This window comes from Callospermophilus lateralis, chromosome 18 (assembly GCF_048772815.1).
Source record: "Callospermophilus lateralis isolate mCalLat2 chromosome 18, mCalLat2.hap1, whole genome shotgun sequence".
In the NCBI taxonomy this organism is placed as follows: Eukaryota; Metazoa; Chordata; class Mammalia; order Rodentia; family Sciuridae; genus Callospermophilus; species Callospermophilus lateralis.
The window spans coordinates 48,400,590-48,419,015 of NC_135322.1; the positions used below are offsets into that span (position 1 = coordinate 48,400,590).

An 18,426-nucleotide genomic window follows, 5' to 3' on the forward strand; every position below is an offset into this window, starting at 1 on the left:
GGGGCGTGGCCCCAGGGTTCCTGCTCCGGGGCCCCAAGGCACGAGCGAGCGGCGCCCACTGACCTGGGGCTGCCTGGCAAAGTCTCGCTAGGAGGAAAGTTCCTCCCTGAAGTGGGACCCAGTGGAGGCTCCTGCGTGGAGGGTGGGCGGATGTGGCCGCCGCCGAGTGGGTGCGACCTGTGCAGGGCCACGCGGTGAGGCAGGCGGGCGCGCGCGGAAAGGGCGCAGGCGTTGGTTTTCGCTGATGAAGGCAGTTAGCTAAGCTGGGGGCGCCCTGAGAGGTCAGTAGCACCAGACTCTCCGCAACAGGTCCGACCTGGCCACGGACTGCAGGAGAGGTTAGCAGGCCGCGAGAAGGCGAGGGCCCCTGCCAAAGATGGCTGATAAAGCCAAGAAGCCAGAGCCCGCGGATGAAGTAGGCACAAGGACCGGATTTACCCGCTACAAATGGGAATTGAAAAGCAGCAACAAAGAGTTCTGGCGCTCAGGGCACGCAGTGGTCAAGTTAATAAGTGTGGTGAGACGGACCGTGGTTCTAAGACCCGGGCTGGGGAGGAGGAAGAGCTGGCTGCAGGGGTCCTCGGAGGGGCTCGGGAGTCAGGGACAGCCCTCTGCAGCTGCTCGTGTATATTTTTTTTCCACGCAGATCTGCCTGTTCTTAGCACTGGCATACTTCAACGCAGCCACGGCGCACCCTGCCTTGACTCTCATCATCACCTTGGAGGTGTCCATCTTTTTCTTCTTCATTATCATATACACCTTTGCCATCCAAAGATACCTGGTTTTCATCTTGTGGCCAGTTTCTGTAAGTGAGGGGCAGTGGGAAAGGCCCGGTTGGTGTGCCCTTCCTATGTCTGTGTGAGCAACTGGAAAGTGACTGAACAGAACAGCCTCACCTCGCACGCTCGCGCTCAGGACCTAGATGCGGTCCAGGTCCGGCAGCTAGGCAGGTGGGGGAAAGCTGGGCAGAAAATGCTCCCCCAAACCAAGCTGTGTGTGTTGGGGTGGGTTGTGTAGGGAGGGGACTCTCATTGCCAGGCAAAAGCTTCACTGTTTTTGAAGGAAGCAAAGATGTAACAACCAGCTCTTCCTCCTAACCCGTTTGCTGGCATACACTGATTGGGAAGATCATTGCAGAATTCAAAGAATAAAATCAACCAACTTGTAAGTTAATAAGAAAAAATGAGAATTTCTTTAAAATATCACTTCTAAAGCAGCCTTACATCTCCTGTGAGTATTCCCATGAAGGATGTTTAGTTCAGAAGGCTGTCAGCCCAAAGCAGTCCCCTAACTGCTGGGCATCTACTCAAGCCTGTTTCCTCATCTATAACATGAAGACAATAATAATCCTTGTGGGGCAGGTGTGGCAGCACACACCTGTAATCCCAGGAACTTGGGAGGCAGAGGAAGGAAGATCACAAGTTCAAGGCCAGCCTGGGCAACTTAGTGAGACCCATCTCATTCATAAATAAATAGGCTGAGGATGTAGCTCAGTGGTAGAGCACCCCTGGATTCAATCCCCAGTACCACCAAATAAATAAATGAACCTGCCAAAAAGTAAGTGACTTATGTAAAAATTATAAAATTTTATTAATGGATCATCAAAGATAAACCTAGATAAATGGAGAAATACACCACATTCACAGGTGTGAAGAGTTGCTATCATAGAGATGACAATTCAATTCAGAACTTAATAGGAATTTTCATGGAACTTTACCAGGCAATTCTAAAACTCTTAGGGAAGAATTAAAAGAATTATAAGGGATGAATTTGCCCAACAAGACCTCAGATTTCCTAGCTCAGGGACTGATAAAAAAAATCTAATAGGATTGTTAGAGCCCAAATTTTTGTGTCCTCTCCAAATTCATATGCCAAGGTCCTAATTCCTAGTGTGGCTATACTTGGAGATGGGGCCTCTAAGGAAGTAATTAAGATTAAAAGTGATAAGGTAGGGACCCTGATCCCATAGGATTCATATACTTGTAAGTAGAGACATCAGATTGATCTCTCTCTCTCTCTCTCTCTCTCTCTCTCTCTCTCTCTCTCCCCCTCTCTCCATCTCCATGCACACACATTTAGTGAAGAAAAGTTATATAAAGACATAGGGAAAAAGTCATCTCCAGCCAGGAAGAGCCTTTGCCAGAAACCAATTTTAGCACCTTAATCAGGGACTTCTAGCCTCTAGAGCTATAAGAAAATAAATGTCTGCTTTTTAAGCCACCCAGTCAGTGGTACTTTCTTATGGCAGCCTGAGCAGAGTGATACAGAAATAGAAAAGAGAACTTAGATTCCATAATATGGTGGCTTGATATGTGACAGAGGTGGCATTACAAAACCGTTGAACAGAATAGTCATCAAGTGTTCCTGGGAGTACTGCGGGAGATAGGAAGAGAGAGGGACAGACTATGTATCCCTTAAAATTAAAACTTACAACAGAAGACATAAAAATTTTAAAACAAACCGTATACAAATAGGACAAGGGATGTGAAGAGGAGTAGGTCCACATACCTAAAACATGTGTTTTTTAATATTATTTTAATATTCATTAGTGACCAAAGGCATCAAAATTAAAATAGCACGGAGGCACCATTTCAATTTATCAGATTGGCAAATACATTAATAATCCAGATGATCCTGGGTGTTGGCAAGGACATGGGAGACAGGAGTATGGGAGACAGGAGCATGGGAGCCAGGAGCTGTTACTCATGGCTGGTGCAAGTGTAAATGCCACTAGCACTTCAGAGACAAAGCTTGGTAAAACCTAGCTAAGGAGATTGGCAGGGATAGGTGGGGTGCACAGACAAGGGGGATCATCATTGCACCAGAGTTTGGAAGAAGATTTTTTAAAACTCTCTATTGGTTCATTTAAACTCTCTCTCTATTGGTTCATTCCTACAGTAAACTACATCAGCTAACAGTGATAAATATGTTTCTCAATATGGATAAATCTTAAAAACTTTAAAAAGCAAGTGTTGGCTGGGCACAGTAATCCCAGAAGTTCAAGAGGCTGAGGTAGGAGGATTGTGAGTTCAAAGCCAGCCTCAGCAACGCCAGGATACTAAACAACTCAGTAAGACCCTGTCTCTAAATAAAATACAAAATAAGGCTGGGGATGTGACTCAGTGGTTGAGTGCCCCTGAGTTAATCCTCAGTAACAAAAATAAATAAATAAAAAGCAAGTGTCAGAAAATATGCTACCTTTATTTAAACTTTTGAAACACAAAATATATTGTTTATGAATATATAATATGTAGGAATATTCAAACTCAGGAAAAGTGCATATCAGTTTCTGGGAGACAGAGGGACAGGTAGAGGGATGGGAGGATGAGATGGTAGCTCATTCTATAAAGTTAAGGTCTCTTCCGTGTTTTTAAGAGATCGTGAAGCAAATATTGCAAGATGTTAATATCTTTGAAATTTCTGGGCTTGGTGATCTGGTGGAGGTGGGATGTTGTATTATTTTCTGTGCATTCGAAATGTTTCAAATTCCAAACAAAAGACTGAGATGTGGTGGCCAGGGAAGGACAACCAGCAGAAGATGGCATGATGGAAACCCAGGGGGAAGTGGTGTAGCCAAACATTGCAGGATTGGCAGACTGTCATGGGCAAGCACGTTTTTGTCCCAGGCTCTCATCCCAGGAGCATTAGAAGGGGAGGCTGGTCCCATATGGCCATCATTTGGCCAACTCAAAGAAGCTTTATTAGTAGGGCCAGGGAGGCAAGAAGATGGCGAGGGCAAGACTGAAGCCACAGGAATGGAGGGAAAGGTCTACGAAGGAGGCAGCCTTCCTGCCTTAAAGAGGGCAGGGGATATAGGAAGAAAGGCAGGGGCAGGGCTGAAGAGGGAGCTTCCAGGCTCCCAGTGAGGGACCTCCTGCTAGCAATGCAGCTCACCCCTGCTCCAGAGAGCAGGCCCTGAGAGCAGAAAGAGCACGCCAGGCAGTCCTCAGAAGGAACACCAGGAAGTTGTATGTGTGGTAGGGGGACCAGATGTGTGATTTTATAGAGGAGATGGCTGGTGGCAGTTGTGTATCTCCCCAGGCTCTAGCCCAGGGCAGTTAAGCCTGGACTTTGAATCCCCTATTCAAAGACCCCAGCTGGGAGGCACTGGTGTATATCCACCTAGCCTGGGCCACATATACCTTTTAATATGTTATATATAGGTTTTAAAAATCGGGTAGGAGTTTAAAAAACAGGAAGCTATGCTGGGGCAGCTGTTGCTGGGGATTGGCCCTTCAGAGGCTGACTATATCTCTCCCACTCTCAGGACCTCCTCAACGACCTGTGCTGCTTCGGGTTCCTCGTGGGCGGCATATTCTTTGCTGTAAACAGTCGAGAAACAATGCCAGTGGAGTACGTCGTTGGTGTGGTGAGTCTTGAGTGATTGGGGTGTTTCCCTTATTTAAGGAAAGAGCTCATTTTCACACACACACAAAAAAATTCTTGAGATGAAAGCCAAGTTTAAAACTAACATTGGTAAATATTTCCAGTGAAAAAGCCATTTGGTTAAAGATGATGCCCAGGGAGCTGACCCAAGTTAATGGCTTCCTTCTTGAAGCTGCTGACCCCAGAGCAGACGGTCCCATCTGGTTGGTTCTAATACTTTTTTTTTTTTTTTTTTTTTGTATTGGGGATTGAACTAAGGGAAACTCAACCACTGAGCCACATCCCCAGCCCTATTTTGTATTTTATTGAGAGACAGGGTCTCACTGAGTTGCTTAGCACCTGGCTTTTGCTGAGGCTGGCTTTGAACTCGTGATCCTCCTGCCTCAGCCTCCTGAGCAGCTGGGATTACAGGCCTGCACCACCACCTAGCCTGGTTGGTTCTAAAGAGAAAAAGAGACTTAAGGACAGGGGAGGGGGAGGATTGATCTCAGAGAATCTCAGTGTGGAAGTTTGAGTGGACAAGGGGATATGTTAACTGGATGAATTACAAAACAGGATGGTTTTTGCAATGTTCTGAGGATCCTTTTGTCTTCCAGGCCCTCATGGGTGTGGCAGCACTGTTTGCTTTTATCGATTTATGTCTTCAAAGAAAACACTTTGGCAAGAAGGGCCCTCCAGCTGCTCCTCCACCAGCGTCATGAAGGAGATCCCCGTTTCAGAAATGGAAGTGTATTTTACAGCAAAACACTTGGACTGTCTTCCTGGTCTGCTTTCTAGAATGGTTTTCTTTTCCATTTTAACAACCTCCTCTTCTTGGAAAAGAATTTTCTCCTTAAATGAATTTTAAAACTCGAAGTTGATGTAAACATTCTTTGGTTCACTTAACAAAAGTTACTGGAAGTTATGGTACAGAGGGAGAGAGCTGAGACCCAGGGCTCCCTGGGATCACTCTTGGGCCAAGGCACAGAGAGTTTAGGGGACCAGACACCCCAATGACACTGGTGTTTGTCAACACTGACCAGCCAAAGGGGCCAGAGGAAAATAAGAGATTGGAAAACAAACGAATGCATACATTTTGTTCACATTAATATTCTCATTTTATATTGTTTAAAGCATCCAAATGGTCACTGTGAGAAAAATAAGTTTGTTGGACTTTCTTGCTCTTACATTGGCGTTTAATGCTGATCCTCGTTTGAAGTTCACTAAAGAGGGGTTGGGGGGAATGTCATCACCTCAGGGCCTAAACTGGGCTGGAAATATGGGCTGAACTTGGGCATGAGGGGACACTGGGGGTACTTCACTCAGAGATGACCAGCTACTTTTCTGGGACCTGGGACCTGAGCATAATCCCTGAGCCAGACTCCAGCTAAACCCTGGAGCCACAGTCTCCACCAAAACCCCTGTTTTAGTTAGCTTTTTCACTGTTGTGACTAAAGGACACAACCAGGACAACTGTAGAGGAGGTAAAGTTTGAGGGCTCACAGTTTTAGAGGTCTTGGTCCATAGAAGGCTGGCTCCACTCCTCCAGGCTCCAGGTAAGGCAGAACATCATGGCGGAAGAGTACGGCAGGGGGAAGCAGAGAGATTCCACTCTTCAGATACAAAATATACACCCCATAGCCACGTCCCAATGAACCACTTCCTCCAGCCACACCCCACCTGCCTCCAGTTACCACTAAATTAATCCCATCGAGGATGAATTCAGTGACTAGGTTGAGGCTCTAACCTAACCATTTCTCCTCCAAACCTTCTTGCATTGTTTCATGCATGAGCTTTTGCAGGACACCTCATACCCAAACCGTAACAGTCTCCCGGGCCTCCCCACCAGGATCCTGCTCTCACTGGACAGACCAGCCATCCTGGCTTGAGAAGGGCCATTCTCATGAAAAGAAAGTAAGCCTCCAAATGGATGCCTGAGGAAAGGGGTTTCTTGGAGACCTAAGCCCAGACAGGGACAAAGTGGGAGAGAGGCTGGGAGGAGGCTGGGCCTTGGGGGCCAAATAAATGACTTGGGCCTTTATCCCAAGTGACTTGGCACTCTCTCTCCAGGAAAGAACCAGACTTGGTTGCTGCTGCAGAGTGGGTACAAACTGTAAGGAGGCTGCAGCTTGTGCAGGTCAGGGAGACGGGCAGCTGGGACAGTGTGAAGACCTGAAATGTGGAGGACTCAGGCCGGCTCCTCCACCCCACCTGTCCACTACTCCCTCCTCTGTGCTCCCAAGCCACCCTGTGCAGGCTGCAGGCAGTGTGAAAGCAACTAGAGGGAGCCCCATGATAGGAAGAAAAGAAAGGAGGAAAAAAAAAAAAAAAAAAACCACTACCCTGCCATGTAACCCGAATTCCTAAGAATTTAGCCAAGAGGAATGGTACTGGATAAGATAGGCTAGATAGTAAATAGAGGAACGGATTCCATTAAGGTTTCTCTAAATGTAAAGCCATCTGTGAGATTAATCTATAGAAGGAAACCAAACATTCCAACCAACTCTTGTATCCAGGGATAGTGGGGAAAGGGAGGCAAGACAGACCTGAGTATAGGCGACAGACTCAAGGGCTAATCAGTAGTCTTGGTACTTTTCCAATTCCTGATTAGCATAACCAATCGATGTCTATACCCAGTAGCTATATAAGCCTCTAGACTAGTACCCTTAAGAGGCAATTCCTATTGGGTCCCCTCTTGCCCTCCAGGAGGTATATCTGTTCTCACTTGAACAAATCTTTTACACTCACTCTTCCTTGTCCATGGATTTCACTGTTCGAATTCACAAGACAAGAACCCAGAAAGAAATTATGGGTGAGCTGCTAGGGCATTCTGCAATACTGGGAGATACAGCTTGCCACTGAGAGCTGCTAATCAGAATGGGCTTTCTCAGCTGCAGAATCCTATAACTTACACAGATCCTACCCACTGGCAGAAGCAGAGAATCTGATTTTGTCTTAAACTCCAGTTTCAATATACTGGAATGTTCCTAACAGCCAAAAAACTAGACAGATAAACTGTGCTGTTGTGGAAATCACGTTCAGCAAGAGACCAAGCACCACTCAGGGTTGAAGAACTCAGGTTAGTTATGCCAGTGGACCCAAATTAGCTAGTGCTCTGAAATTCTGGGCCCTGTGCTGAGGTAACATGGGACTTTTATAAGAAATATGACACCATTTCTTAGCTATTACAACATTGGTGGGTTTGAATTCTTGGCCTATGTGACCAAAGACCATGCACAGGAATTCTCTTGATAAGCAGTTCACAGATGCAGGACAAAGGCACAGAAACACCTGCAAGTGATATCACAAAGTGGCCTTCACTACAGGCAACAGTTTCCCAAGATAACTGTAAGCTTACATCTCTAACATCTATCTAAAAAACCTAGCATAGAAATGTTACAATTTAAACAAGTATTTAAACTACACTCTTAAAAAGAGTGCTATAAAATAATATTCTTCTCCTCAGTGGTACTGTGCCATTACAGCTTATTTTAAAACTGATACTTTTCCCCTTCCTCTTCTCCCTCTCCTCTAATCCTGTGGGGTGGGGAGCAAGATTAACTTTCTTCCCATCTCAGGCAGAGTTATCTGTCCTTTGGCTCACACAGGAAAGAAGAAGTCAAGACTTCAGAGTTGACTATTAAAAATACAGTGGCTGTGTACATTGTAACGGTTAAGTCTTTGAACACCCACGTGCTTTGCTTTCGATTCCACCAGGTAAACAGCATGAGCAAAATGGCTGGGTCACACAGTAAGCCAACGTTAAACTTTTTAAGAAATGGCCAAACTTTTCCAAAGCAGTGGTAATAATTGACACCCCCTATCCCCAGTATAGAAGAGTTCCAGTGACTCTACATCCTCACCTATACTTAATAATGCTCCCCCATTTTAAGCTATTTTAATAGATTATATAGTAGTATCTCACTGCAGTCTTAATTTGCATACCTAGATGTCTAACGAGGCTGAGCATATTTGCACTTTATTGAATATTCATATACCTTCTTTGGTGAAATATCTGTTCAAATATTTAAAGAATCTTAAAAATTGGGTTCTTACCTTCTTATTACTGAGATATAGTCAGAGCCATATTTTTAATAACAAATCAGAACAGGGTTCTGCTCTTTTGGGACTCCCACCTGGCCTCTTGCCCAGGGAATTGTGAATAAAATCCAAACACCAGGTTCTCCACAACCCCAACCTGCCCCTTCTCTGATCAGTTTCCTCTTCAGTCCTTTCTTTGATATTACCTTACTGGCTGTCCTCTGAGCCAGTAGACACCTATTACCAGGAATCATCTTATTTGGAATTCTTTGACTACTTAGGACTCTTTGCTCCCCTGTAACTCCCCAAACAGCAGAGCTTCTCCACAGTCTGGGCTTCCAGCACTGCTATTAAATGAACAGTTGAATGTTGAGAAAGACTTCTCTGAGGAAATGACCCTGCATTATGGTCCCTGAGGAATAAGAATTTAATCAGATAAAAAAAAAAAAAAAAGTTGAGAAAGAGCATTCCAGGTAGAAGAGAGAGCATGAACAAAGGCCCTGCGACAGGAAGGAGCATGATTTGTTAAACAAACTATAAGAAGGTCAGTGGTTGGGAGAGACAAGGGAGGAAAGAGCCACAGTGGCGTTTTTCTTGTGTACACCAAATCCTGACCAAGATGGGAAGTTGCCCAGATTTGGTTTGGTTTGGTTTGGGGGAGGGTGGTGGTGGTGGAAGTGACTGTGATTGGTGATTTAATCATCCTTCTGGCTGCCAAAGGAGGAAGGCAAGATGCTTCTTAAAGAGCAACCACAATTCAGGAAGAAAGGAGACGTAAGAAATGGACCCAAGGAGGCGCTGAGGTCAGCACCTCCAATCCCAGTGACTTGGAAGGAATGTCGGAAGTTTCAGGCCAAATTCTGCAATTTACTGAGACCCTGTCTCAAAAATTTAATTAAAAAAAAAAAAAAAAGGCGGGTTTGGGGGAGTCGAGGGTGTAGGTCAGTAGAGCATCCTGGGGTTCAATTCCTAGTCCCCCCCCAAAAAAAAAGATCAGAAAGTTGGACAGGCCTTGGTAGTGGACTGACTGTGAGGGTGAGGGTGGAGGAGGACAACCCTCAGGTCTCTATTTGTGAGACTCAGGACAAATGGTAGTGCCCTTCACAGAGGCTAGGAGCCGAGGACGCTGAACTCTAGACGCCCTGGAGACACGTGGTGTGTGGAGGGGTAGGGGAGAGGGAGAGAGAGACGCGCGGGGAAGGGAAGATGGGGGTGGGAGGGAGAGAAATAGGGACAGCAGCGATGCGTGGGCGTCCCCCGGGATGGACTGGAAAACCCCGGTCCCGGGGCAGCCAACAAAGAGGCCCGGAAGGAGGAGGCGCTGGACTAGGACGGACGGGGGGTGACCAAGGAAGTCGCAGGGAAACTTCCAGCTCCGAGAAAGAGGAGGGAATGGAGCGGGGAGCTGGAGGCCAACGCAGGGCCAGGGCAGAGGGAGGACGAGGCAGGGGTCTTTGCAGTTGAGATGCCTACGTGCTTGGGCACGGGCACGGGCGAGAAGTTCGACAGGCGACAACAACTGCAGACAACCCTGCCCAGGGACGGAGGCGGGAGCTCCGTCGGGTGCTCAGGGGCGGTAATAAGGGGTCTACGCGGCCGAGCGAGGGGCAAGGCGAGGTGCCAGGCGGCGGCGGCTGACCGGGCGGCCTGGTGGCCCGGGTGCGAGAGAGGGGAGGGGAAGGGAGAGGAGAGGAGAGGAGGGGACCCGGGGGCGGGGCGGGGGCGGGGGCGGGGCGGCACGGGATGCACCCGGCGCTGGGCCAGTCTCGCCTTTTTCTCCTTCCGCACGGTCTGGGTTTCCGCTTCCCTCCCAGGCGCGGAGTGAGGAGGGAGGCAGAGCCTCGGCCCTGCAGCCGCTGCCATGTGGCCCCCGGACCCGGACCCGGACCCCGACCCGGAGCCCGAGGCCGCGGGCGGCTCCCGGCCTGGCGCTGCGGTCCCCGGGCTCCGCGCCCTGCTGCCGGCGCGCGCCTTCCTCTGCTCGCTCAAAGGCCGCCTCCTGCTGGCGGAGTCGGTGAGTGCAGCGGGGACCCTGGCGACCCTGCCGAGGCCGCCCCGATCCCCGCCCGCCAGCCTCCGCGCCCCGCCGGGCTGCGACCGCCCGGCTCCTCTCGGGGGCTGACGTCGAGGTGGCGGGGGAACGGATGTCGCGCTCCATCCCCATCTGGGCGCCCCACTCGCGCCTCCCCTTGAAAGCCCCCGAAGTTGGACCGACGCCCGCAAGTTTTGGAAGGCTTCCCTGAACCCGAAGCCGAGTCGGCGGCGAGGCGGGTCCCGATCCCAGGCCTCCCCGAGTTCCTCAATCCGCGAAGCCCAAGTTGGGGGCCAGAGGACGCGGTGTGGGGGACCCTGGTGAGGAGTTTGTCCCCGCGGGCGCAGCGGCCCGGGCCTGGCGCTGTGCGGTTTCAGGCGCTTCCACCCTCTCTGGGCCCTCGGGAACCCCGCTTGGCAGCGTGCAGAAAGGATCTGACTGCCGGACCTTCAGGACTCGCGGCCATGTGGGAGGGTCTGCTTTTCGCCTGGGCCTCGAGCTGGGGCCGGAGGCTGGGAGGGGGCCGCGTTGAGTGGGAAGCCCCGGCCCCGGGACTGGGTGAGGCCTGGATCGCGCACTGGGGGCGCGGGTAACCCCAGCGGCTCGGGGTGGGGGGCAGGAGCCAGCGGGGTGACTTCATCTCCCTCCTCCCGGCCCTGGCTAGGCTCCTTCCTCCTTCCCGCAGATCCCCACCCCTCTGTCCCCACCCGGCCGGGCAGGGCTTCTTTGTCCCTCCGACACTCCTGATAGCTCCCACACTGTCGCGTGTGGGGCGGGGACTGGCGAGGGGCCTCCGGGAGGGGGGAGGAGGAAGAGGCCGGGCAGAGGGGAGACCAGAGGAGGGACTCTGCAACTTGACAATACCTGTTTTCATTCCCACTTGTGGATTTGGGGAGAGAATGCTAGCAGAAGCAGTTAGGGGCTTCAGCAGGTGGGTTGGTTGAGGGGCCAAGTTATAGGAGGAGTGTGGGGATTGAGGAAATATTCTGCCCCAGGACCTTTCCCTTGAACCCCATGGCAGAGGGCAAGAGGTGGTTCTACAGCCTTTTCTGACTTGGAGGCAGCGCAGGGGTCAACAGCCCAGCACCTACTTAGCTCCCAAGTGAGGCGACAGGCAGACCCAGGGACTACACTCCCAGGGACAGCCTCCAGGTTGGCCACCTCTACCTGCCCCCTCACCTCTGGATCTCCAGCCCCACCCCACCAGCACAGCCTCCTGGGTAGCGGGTAGGATTGCAAGCCAGGCACACAGGCCCTTTGGCCTAGCTGAGTGCAAGAATCCAGGAGGAGGAGGAGGAGGAGGAAGGGAGGAGGAAGGAAGGGTAGGGGTGGGTACTCAGGATACAAGGGAGATCTTCCTAGTCACTCCTTCCCCTTGGTCACCTTCCTCTCACCCCTAGGCCCAAGCAAGTGGGAAGGCTGGACAAGGAGGGGGGGGGGGGAGAAAGTGGCCACCAAAAATGAGGGAATAATAAAATGGGAATCCAGGTGGGTTCCCCAGAATCCAGTTTGAGGGGGCATGGGAGACTGGAAGGGGAGGAACCAAGAAAGCCTTTGGCTGGGGAAATAGAGCTGTGGACAGGGCCGCGCAGAGCCTTGCCTTCCTGGCAGAACCTGGCAGCCTCAGTGCCCCTCTGCCTTCATTTCCAATCTGTCCAAGATGGCAGCGGGCCCCTGGGGAGGCTTAGCTACCCTCTTGGCCCTGTTCAGGGCAGACCAGAGTGCCCTGGGGACTCCCTGGAGTTCCTGTAGCTCATTTGTTTGAAACAGCCACAGTGCTTCCTGTGGGGCATCTGATGCCCTTGTAGGCCTCCACGCAGCCAATCCCTGAGCCCCACTTCAAGCTAGTCAGCCATGGACACTCTCAAATCCAACCACAGTGACAGAAATCAGGGTAGATGAAGGCCTCCAGGGCCCACAGATCAACAAGCCCTGGTTCAAATTCTGGTGCCTCTCATTAGCTGTGTGTCAGAGTCTGCTCATCTATGAATAAGGGCTGTGAACAGCACCTGGCCAGTGGGTATCAGAGGGATACCCATGAGTCTCAGCAGGCACTGGGAACAGAGGAACCACTGACCCATCCAACAGCCCCATGTTCTTGGTCTGCCCTGCACTGCACACCATCTGCAGGACTAGCGGGGCCTCAGCATCCTCTACACCTACAGCCTTTTAGGCAAAACTGCAGTGAACATTTTGATTCTTATGTTCAAGTATAGCTAGCTCCACCTTTCATAAAGGCTGGCTGTATGCAGGCTACAGCAGGGCCCAGGTGTCAGGGCCAACATACCTTCCCTGGGTAGTTTTTTCCTTCTTATTAAGAAAATTGGTAACTACATAAAAGAGCTGAAAGATTTATATTATTCATCTTATGCATCCACCACCTAGATTGTATAGTGGTTAATACTTTGCTATATCTGCTTTATCACCTATCTCCAACCCATTTTTATGTTTTGATGCAAACTAAATTGCAAACCTCAGTACATTTCAACTGTAAACACTTCAGCATGCATATCATTAACAGATCAAGATTTGGTTTTTGTTTTTCAGATAAAATTTATATTCAGCAAAAAGCCCATATCATGGGGGTTGGATGTTACTTTTTTGAAACTGCTTGCTATTTAGTTTTGGTTTGCCCCTGCTAGGCACCATTTGCATTGGGTGGATTCTGTCAGAGAGCCAGTAAGGGAAAGGGTGAGCAGCCCTAGGAGGTGGCCTCCTGGGGGGCTGGATGCACATGGGAGGGTGGGGCTTCAAGATTGGGTGCTGGCAAAGGCCAAGGCTCAGCATCATACCCAGAAGGACTGAGGCTGCCTGGGTGTGGGCCTGGGCTTTGTGAGGGCTTTCATCCTAGCTCTGCCATTTCCAGCTACAGGACTGAGATATTCTGGACTGCAGGGCCTGGACCAGGCAAGAAGAGGCTCTGACTGTGCTCTACTTCTCTACAGGGTCTTTCCTTTATCACCTTCATCTGCTATGTGGTATCCTCAGCGTCTGCCTTCCTCACAGTGCCTCTGCTGGAGTTTCTGCTGGCCCTCTACTTCCTCTTTGCTGATGCCATGCAGCTGAACGATAAGTGGCAGGGCTTGTGCTGGCCCATGATGGTGAGGACCAGGGGAATCAAAAGGGAGGGGTGGGCTCTGATGATATTCATCACAGAGCATCCATATGAGGAATCCAGAGTCCTGCATTTCAACCATGCCCGGTCTTCAGAGAACTGGTGGGACAGTTTGCAGCTGGTAATCTTCAGATAATCCAGGCCCCACCATCCAGCAGGTTGTGGCATCTGCAAGGCAGATCTGTGAAGCAGGGAACTTGGCTGGAGGCCGTCTCTGACCACCAGGTGGCGCTGTTGCTCCCAGTGGGGTCTTGGAACCCAGGTCAGCCACAGGAATTCAAGTCATTTTCAGAAGCAGGGCAGGTTAGCTTACTTGCAGAGCTTACCCAGACTTAAACATATGGCATTCTAGCATTGTTTGATCACCTGGGAGCCTCAGACCCCTGCCAGTGGCCTCTGCTAAATGAATGTGCTGTAGAAAAAAGACAGCAAAGGCTGGGCTCCAACCCTGGTCTCTCGACTTTACCTCCAGCATCCATCCTTTCACCCTCTGGGGAGGGCTACTCCTCCATCCATAAGCAGAAACCAGGATCCATAAAGGGATTGGCCACAGTGTGGCAAAGCGAGGCCAAGGGCCAGGTCTCCCTATTGGAGAATCTGAAAGGAGCAGGTTGACCACATTTCCAGCTTTCACTACCACCAAAGGGCCAAGCCATACAGCAAGCAGGGTCAGGGTCAGGGCAGTGTCAGCCCTGACAGGAGGCATGGCAGGAGGGATGACAAGGTCCAGGACAGGGCAGGACTCCACAGTTGCTGGACCTGGGTATGCCAGGACCTGGCTGCCAGGCCCCCTCCACTCTGTGCCCCACTCCAGAGAGCTCAGGATGGTGTGGCCATGCCCCTCTCTTCCCAGGACTTCCTGCGCTGTGTCACCGCTGCCCTGATCTACTTCGTCATTTCCATCACAGCCGTCGCCAAATACTCAGATGGGGCTTACAAAGCAGCTGGGGTGAGCAGCAGCTCTGCCTCTGAGAAGAGGGTGCCAAGCAGTGTCCCCCTCTGAAGCTCTGATTCTTCTCTGGATACTCAATGGGGTGGGACCTGGGAACATCCTTTTCCTGCTTGGACCTCTTGGGATCCCTGTAAGGTCTCAACTATTCCAGAGTCCTCTTATTAGAGATTTATTCTGCCCTGAGTTTTAAAACGCTGATTGTCAAACCAGGCTCACAGCTTACTTCCCCTTATTTGGAGGGTCTGTGCCTATCTGGCTGGGCAGCTTCTTAGTGCCACCCCCCACCATGCCCATCTTCTTGGACCAGGGACTCCATGCTTCTAGTGATGTATTCCATCTACCCTGAGCAATGTCCCCTGCCACATTCCCTGTGTCTGTCCCACAGGTTTTTGGCTTCTTTGCCACCATCGTGTTTGCGATTGACTTCTACCTGATCTTTAACAACGTGGCCAAATTCCTCAAACAAGGAGACACCACAGAGGAGAACACAGCCCAGAGGGCAGAAGGTCAGTGATTGCCCTGAGGTTTCTGCCAGGGAATCCAGCTGAACACCTCTAGGATCACTACTGGGGCCTTGTCCTCCCTTGGGGACACTTTGCTAATCTGAACCTGACATAGGGCCAGGAAGTGTTTTTATAGCCTCATTGTCATATCCCCTCATGCAGTCACAAAACCTGTCCTACCTAGGGCCTCGGACTTTCAAGGAGAGGCAAGCTGAACACATGCCCAGACCTTTGGCCCTTCAAGGCTCCCATCATAGATGAATCCTCAGGGTAGCCAGTCATTCTCAGGACAGTTCTCCACCTGGGATCCAGAGTAACCACCTCCCTGGATCCTGCTTCCTCTGTAGTCTAGCCTGCCTCGGCCTGGGGACCAGGGACCCAATCTCTCATCCTTTCCTGCAGCTCCCAGGCAAACCAAGGAGTGTTTGGGTTTTATTCCCATGAAAGTACAGTAAACATTCTGGCCTATCAAGCCATCCTTGTCCAACTCAGAAAGGCCAGCATGCATATTACCTGATCTCTTAAAAAAAAGAAAAAAAATGTGGAAAGTTAGAAGGTTCATTGATCTATCTGTAACAACACAGCCATACTGTTTTGCCTTTAGGTGCTTACGCTCTGCACAAGGCCTGTGTCAGGGGCTCTGCACAGGTTTATCAGGAAGTGCCACAGCTAGTTTGGAACTGCAGCCTCTCCAGGGCCTGCCTCAGTCACAGTCCAGAGAGGCAGGAGGGACGGCATGGATATAAGTGCTGACCTGGAATGGAGTCCTCCTCAAGGGCTCTAAGGCCTGTTGCCCATTTCTCTGCCCTGCCCCCAGGTAGACTTGAAAAAGAGGCCACTGCAGCTCAGAGACCTTGCAACTGGGTTGATGAGATGTTTGGCTTAGCACCAACCTCACACCATCCTGGTGTCCTCTGTGCTTGTCCCGGCCTTTGTGTCACCCCTTCTTTGACCATCATGTGCTGGCACTAGGTATGCACAGATGGACATGAAAACTCAGTCACAACAGGAGTTGAACCCCAAAGCAGAGTTACACTGGACATAGCAGGGCATGTGCCATACTAGGGGTGCAAGAGGAGGTATCAGGGAAGATCTCCAAATGGGGTGCCAATTATAATAAAATGGAAGCTAACAGGTAAGAATAAAGCAACTGAGGGTGGTCCACTGTGTACCAGCCTTATGGAGGTAACCAGAGACTTATGGAGGAACCTGGAAACCCTAGAGCTGGATCTTGATGGATGTATAGTAGTGTGCAGGAAGAAGAAATGGGGCTGCTGGGAGGAGAGGAAAGCAGAGGATAGGGTGCTTGGTCTAGGTGAGATAATTCTATCAGTGCTCATAGCTGGGCAGATAAGACAAGGGAGCTCTCAAGGCCTATAGGCCCCACCTTGGAGTTGAGACCTTCCCACTGAGTGCCTGTTGTCCCAGGTGGGACCCATGCTTATTAGGAACCACCAGGTTCCCAACAGCTGGGCTCTAGGGCCATGGAGATCTGTGCAGCAAAGATGAGGTTGAAGATTCTAAGAGTGCTGGGCTGGCCACAGAGGAGACAAACATCTAAAAACAGCAACTGGCACTGGGGTTGGGGCAGGGGTGAGGTGTTCTCCTTTCCTGGGCTGGGGAGTTCCAGAGGGCTCTGATCTTCAGTAGTGGGATTTCAGGAACCCTGAGTCACACCTCACTGACAGGCCCTTAACATTATAAAACTGTGATTACAATATCAAACAAGGAAGGAGGAAGAAATTTGAAACTATGAAACAGCTAAAAATGGACTGCTGAGTTTTCGTTATATTTTAATTTGGGGAATAAGAAAGTAGTTATTTTTGCCTTCTCCTGGTAAATAAATTGGGGATATCCTCTGGAGTCTTGTGAGGGTATAGAGAAGGGGCAACCAGACTTCAGTCTGGAGTGGAAGTGTCCCCATCCCCTACTCAGACTGCCTGGGGCTCCTGCCAGCGACCTAGCTGTGCCTCTCCAGGGACTACTCCCAGGCACTACTGCCCTAGAGACTCCTCTCTGTTTTCCTTTCAGAGGAGAATTCCGACTCTGACTCCGACTGAAGGCCTGCCCATGCCAGCAACCTGAACCACACAGGACCTGCAGGCCAGCACCTGCCTGACATGCTGAGGAGCATGTCCAGGGGAAGCTATGTGTCAGGAGGAAGACTGCCCAATGGCCCTCCCCACTGCCTCAAGTTTACATTCCTGAGCCCAGCACATGAGACTGCACTCCTTGGCTTAGTGCTGTTGAACCACTCCGCAAGTGAGGGCATCTTGAATATTCCACCTCTTCCCATTCCTGTCTGCATACCTTAAGCCCTTCAACTTCAATACCAAAGACTAGCACAAAGAGATGCAGCAGACAGAGCAGTCAGCTCCGGCTGCAGGGCTGAGTCAGGGCGGGAGGGGGATGGCCAGTTTCAACTAATAGGCATGAACGGAGACAGAACCGCCGCAGGCCAGCCCACCAGGGCCCCGTGGCCTTTGCATGGAGTGCCCCTGCTCACGCAGCACTTTGGTAAGGAATCTTTTGTTCAAGGAGCACAAGTTCCTTCCTCATTGTGAAACAGGAAGGAAACTGACCTTGGCCTTACTGTCCAGGAGTGGATGATACCCACCCAGCACTTCACACTTGGAAACATCTTCAGGTGAGATAACTGTTCCAAGTCTAACCCTGTTTCAGACAGGAGCTCACAGATGTACAGGTCAGGGCAACACAGAGGAAACCCATTGATCCATGGCAGTGACCATGTCATGGGCAGCTGGGCAGGCCCAGCCAAACCTTTCTGGTGACAAATGTTCTCATCATCCTTCCTTCTGGATACTGGGGCAGGTCTACTGACCACCTCATGAGAGATGAGCCCTCTGTGTTTGCCTAAGGATTTTTTAGTGTTATATATCTTTGATGGCATTTTGTACCTTTTTATAATTTTTTATACAAAAGCAGCTTTAACAAATGGCATTTTCTGTGAGGCAAGAGGCCTCATGAATGAGCCAGAGTTCTGACCCATATCTTGGGCACTTATAACCTTATTCTTCTCATGCATGTGAATCTCCTAACCTGAAAAAAGGCATTTAATGGATTAAACCAGACTGACTACCTGCTTACAGTGTGATTGAAAAACTCTTCCACCACCCAGAGCAACAATGTGAAATATCCTAGCATGCTTCAGCACAAACTGGTAACACACGAGTGAACCCTAACAGCTATAGGTCTTAGCAACAAGGCATGCATATTCACTTGTATGCCAGGCCTAGCATAAGAATCTGGCCAGCATTTGATCCTCTTATTTCATCTCAGAGTCAAGAAAATGGAGAGAAAGGGTAGGACTCTGGCCCAGGGCCCTATCACACATCAGGATAACCTCCCACAGCAGCCAGACCCTAGGCCTTTTGAACAACGTACCTGAGTTGCAGCC

At 50.3% G+C, this 18,426-nt stretch overlaps 2 protein-coding genes across 3 annotated transcripts; both read left to right on the plus strand.

Moving 5' to 3' along the window:
• Nucleotides 1-376: 376 nt before the first annotated feature.
• On the plus strand, nucleotides 377-5,087 carry Cmtm2 (CKLF like MARVEL transmembrane domain containing 2). Its single transcript, XM_076837565.1, has 4 exons — nucleotides 377-517; nucleotides 647-805; nucleotides 4,268-4,369; nucleotides 4,983-5,087. Exons 1-4 carry the CDS (start codon nucleotides 377-379, stop codon nucleotides 5,085-5,087), a joined length of 507 nt encoding a protein of 168 aa, XP_076693680.1.
• Nucleotides 5,088-9,708: 4,621 nt separating this feature from the next.
• Nucleotides 9,709-18,115, plus strand: Cmtm3 (CKLF like MARVEL transmembrane domain containing 3). 2 transcript variants are annotated; one of them, XM_076839666.2, is made up of 6 exons: nucleotides 9,709-9,982; nucleotides 10,221-10,420; nucleotides 13,384-13,539; nucleotides 14,407-14,502; nucleotides 14,891-15,011; nucleotides 17,040-18,115. In XM_076839666.2, exons 2-6 carry the CDS (start codon nucleotides 10,268-10,270, stop codon nucleotides 17,066-17,068), a joined length of 555 nt encoding a protein of 184 aa, XP_076695781.1. In that variant the 5' UTR covers nucleotides 9,709-9,982; nucleotides 10,221-10,267; the 3' UTR covers nucleotides 17,069-18,115. The 2 variants fall into 2 exon arrangements, with proteins under 2 accessions (XP_076695781.1, XP_076695782.1); XM_076839667.2 differs by lacking the exon at nucleotides 9,709-9,982 and having other exon boundaries at nucleotides 10,167-10,420.
• Nucleotides 18,116-18,426: the final 311 nt, after the last annotated feature.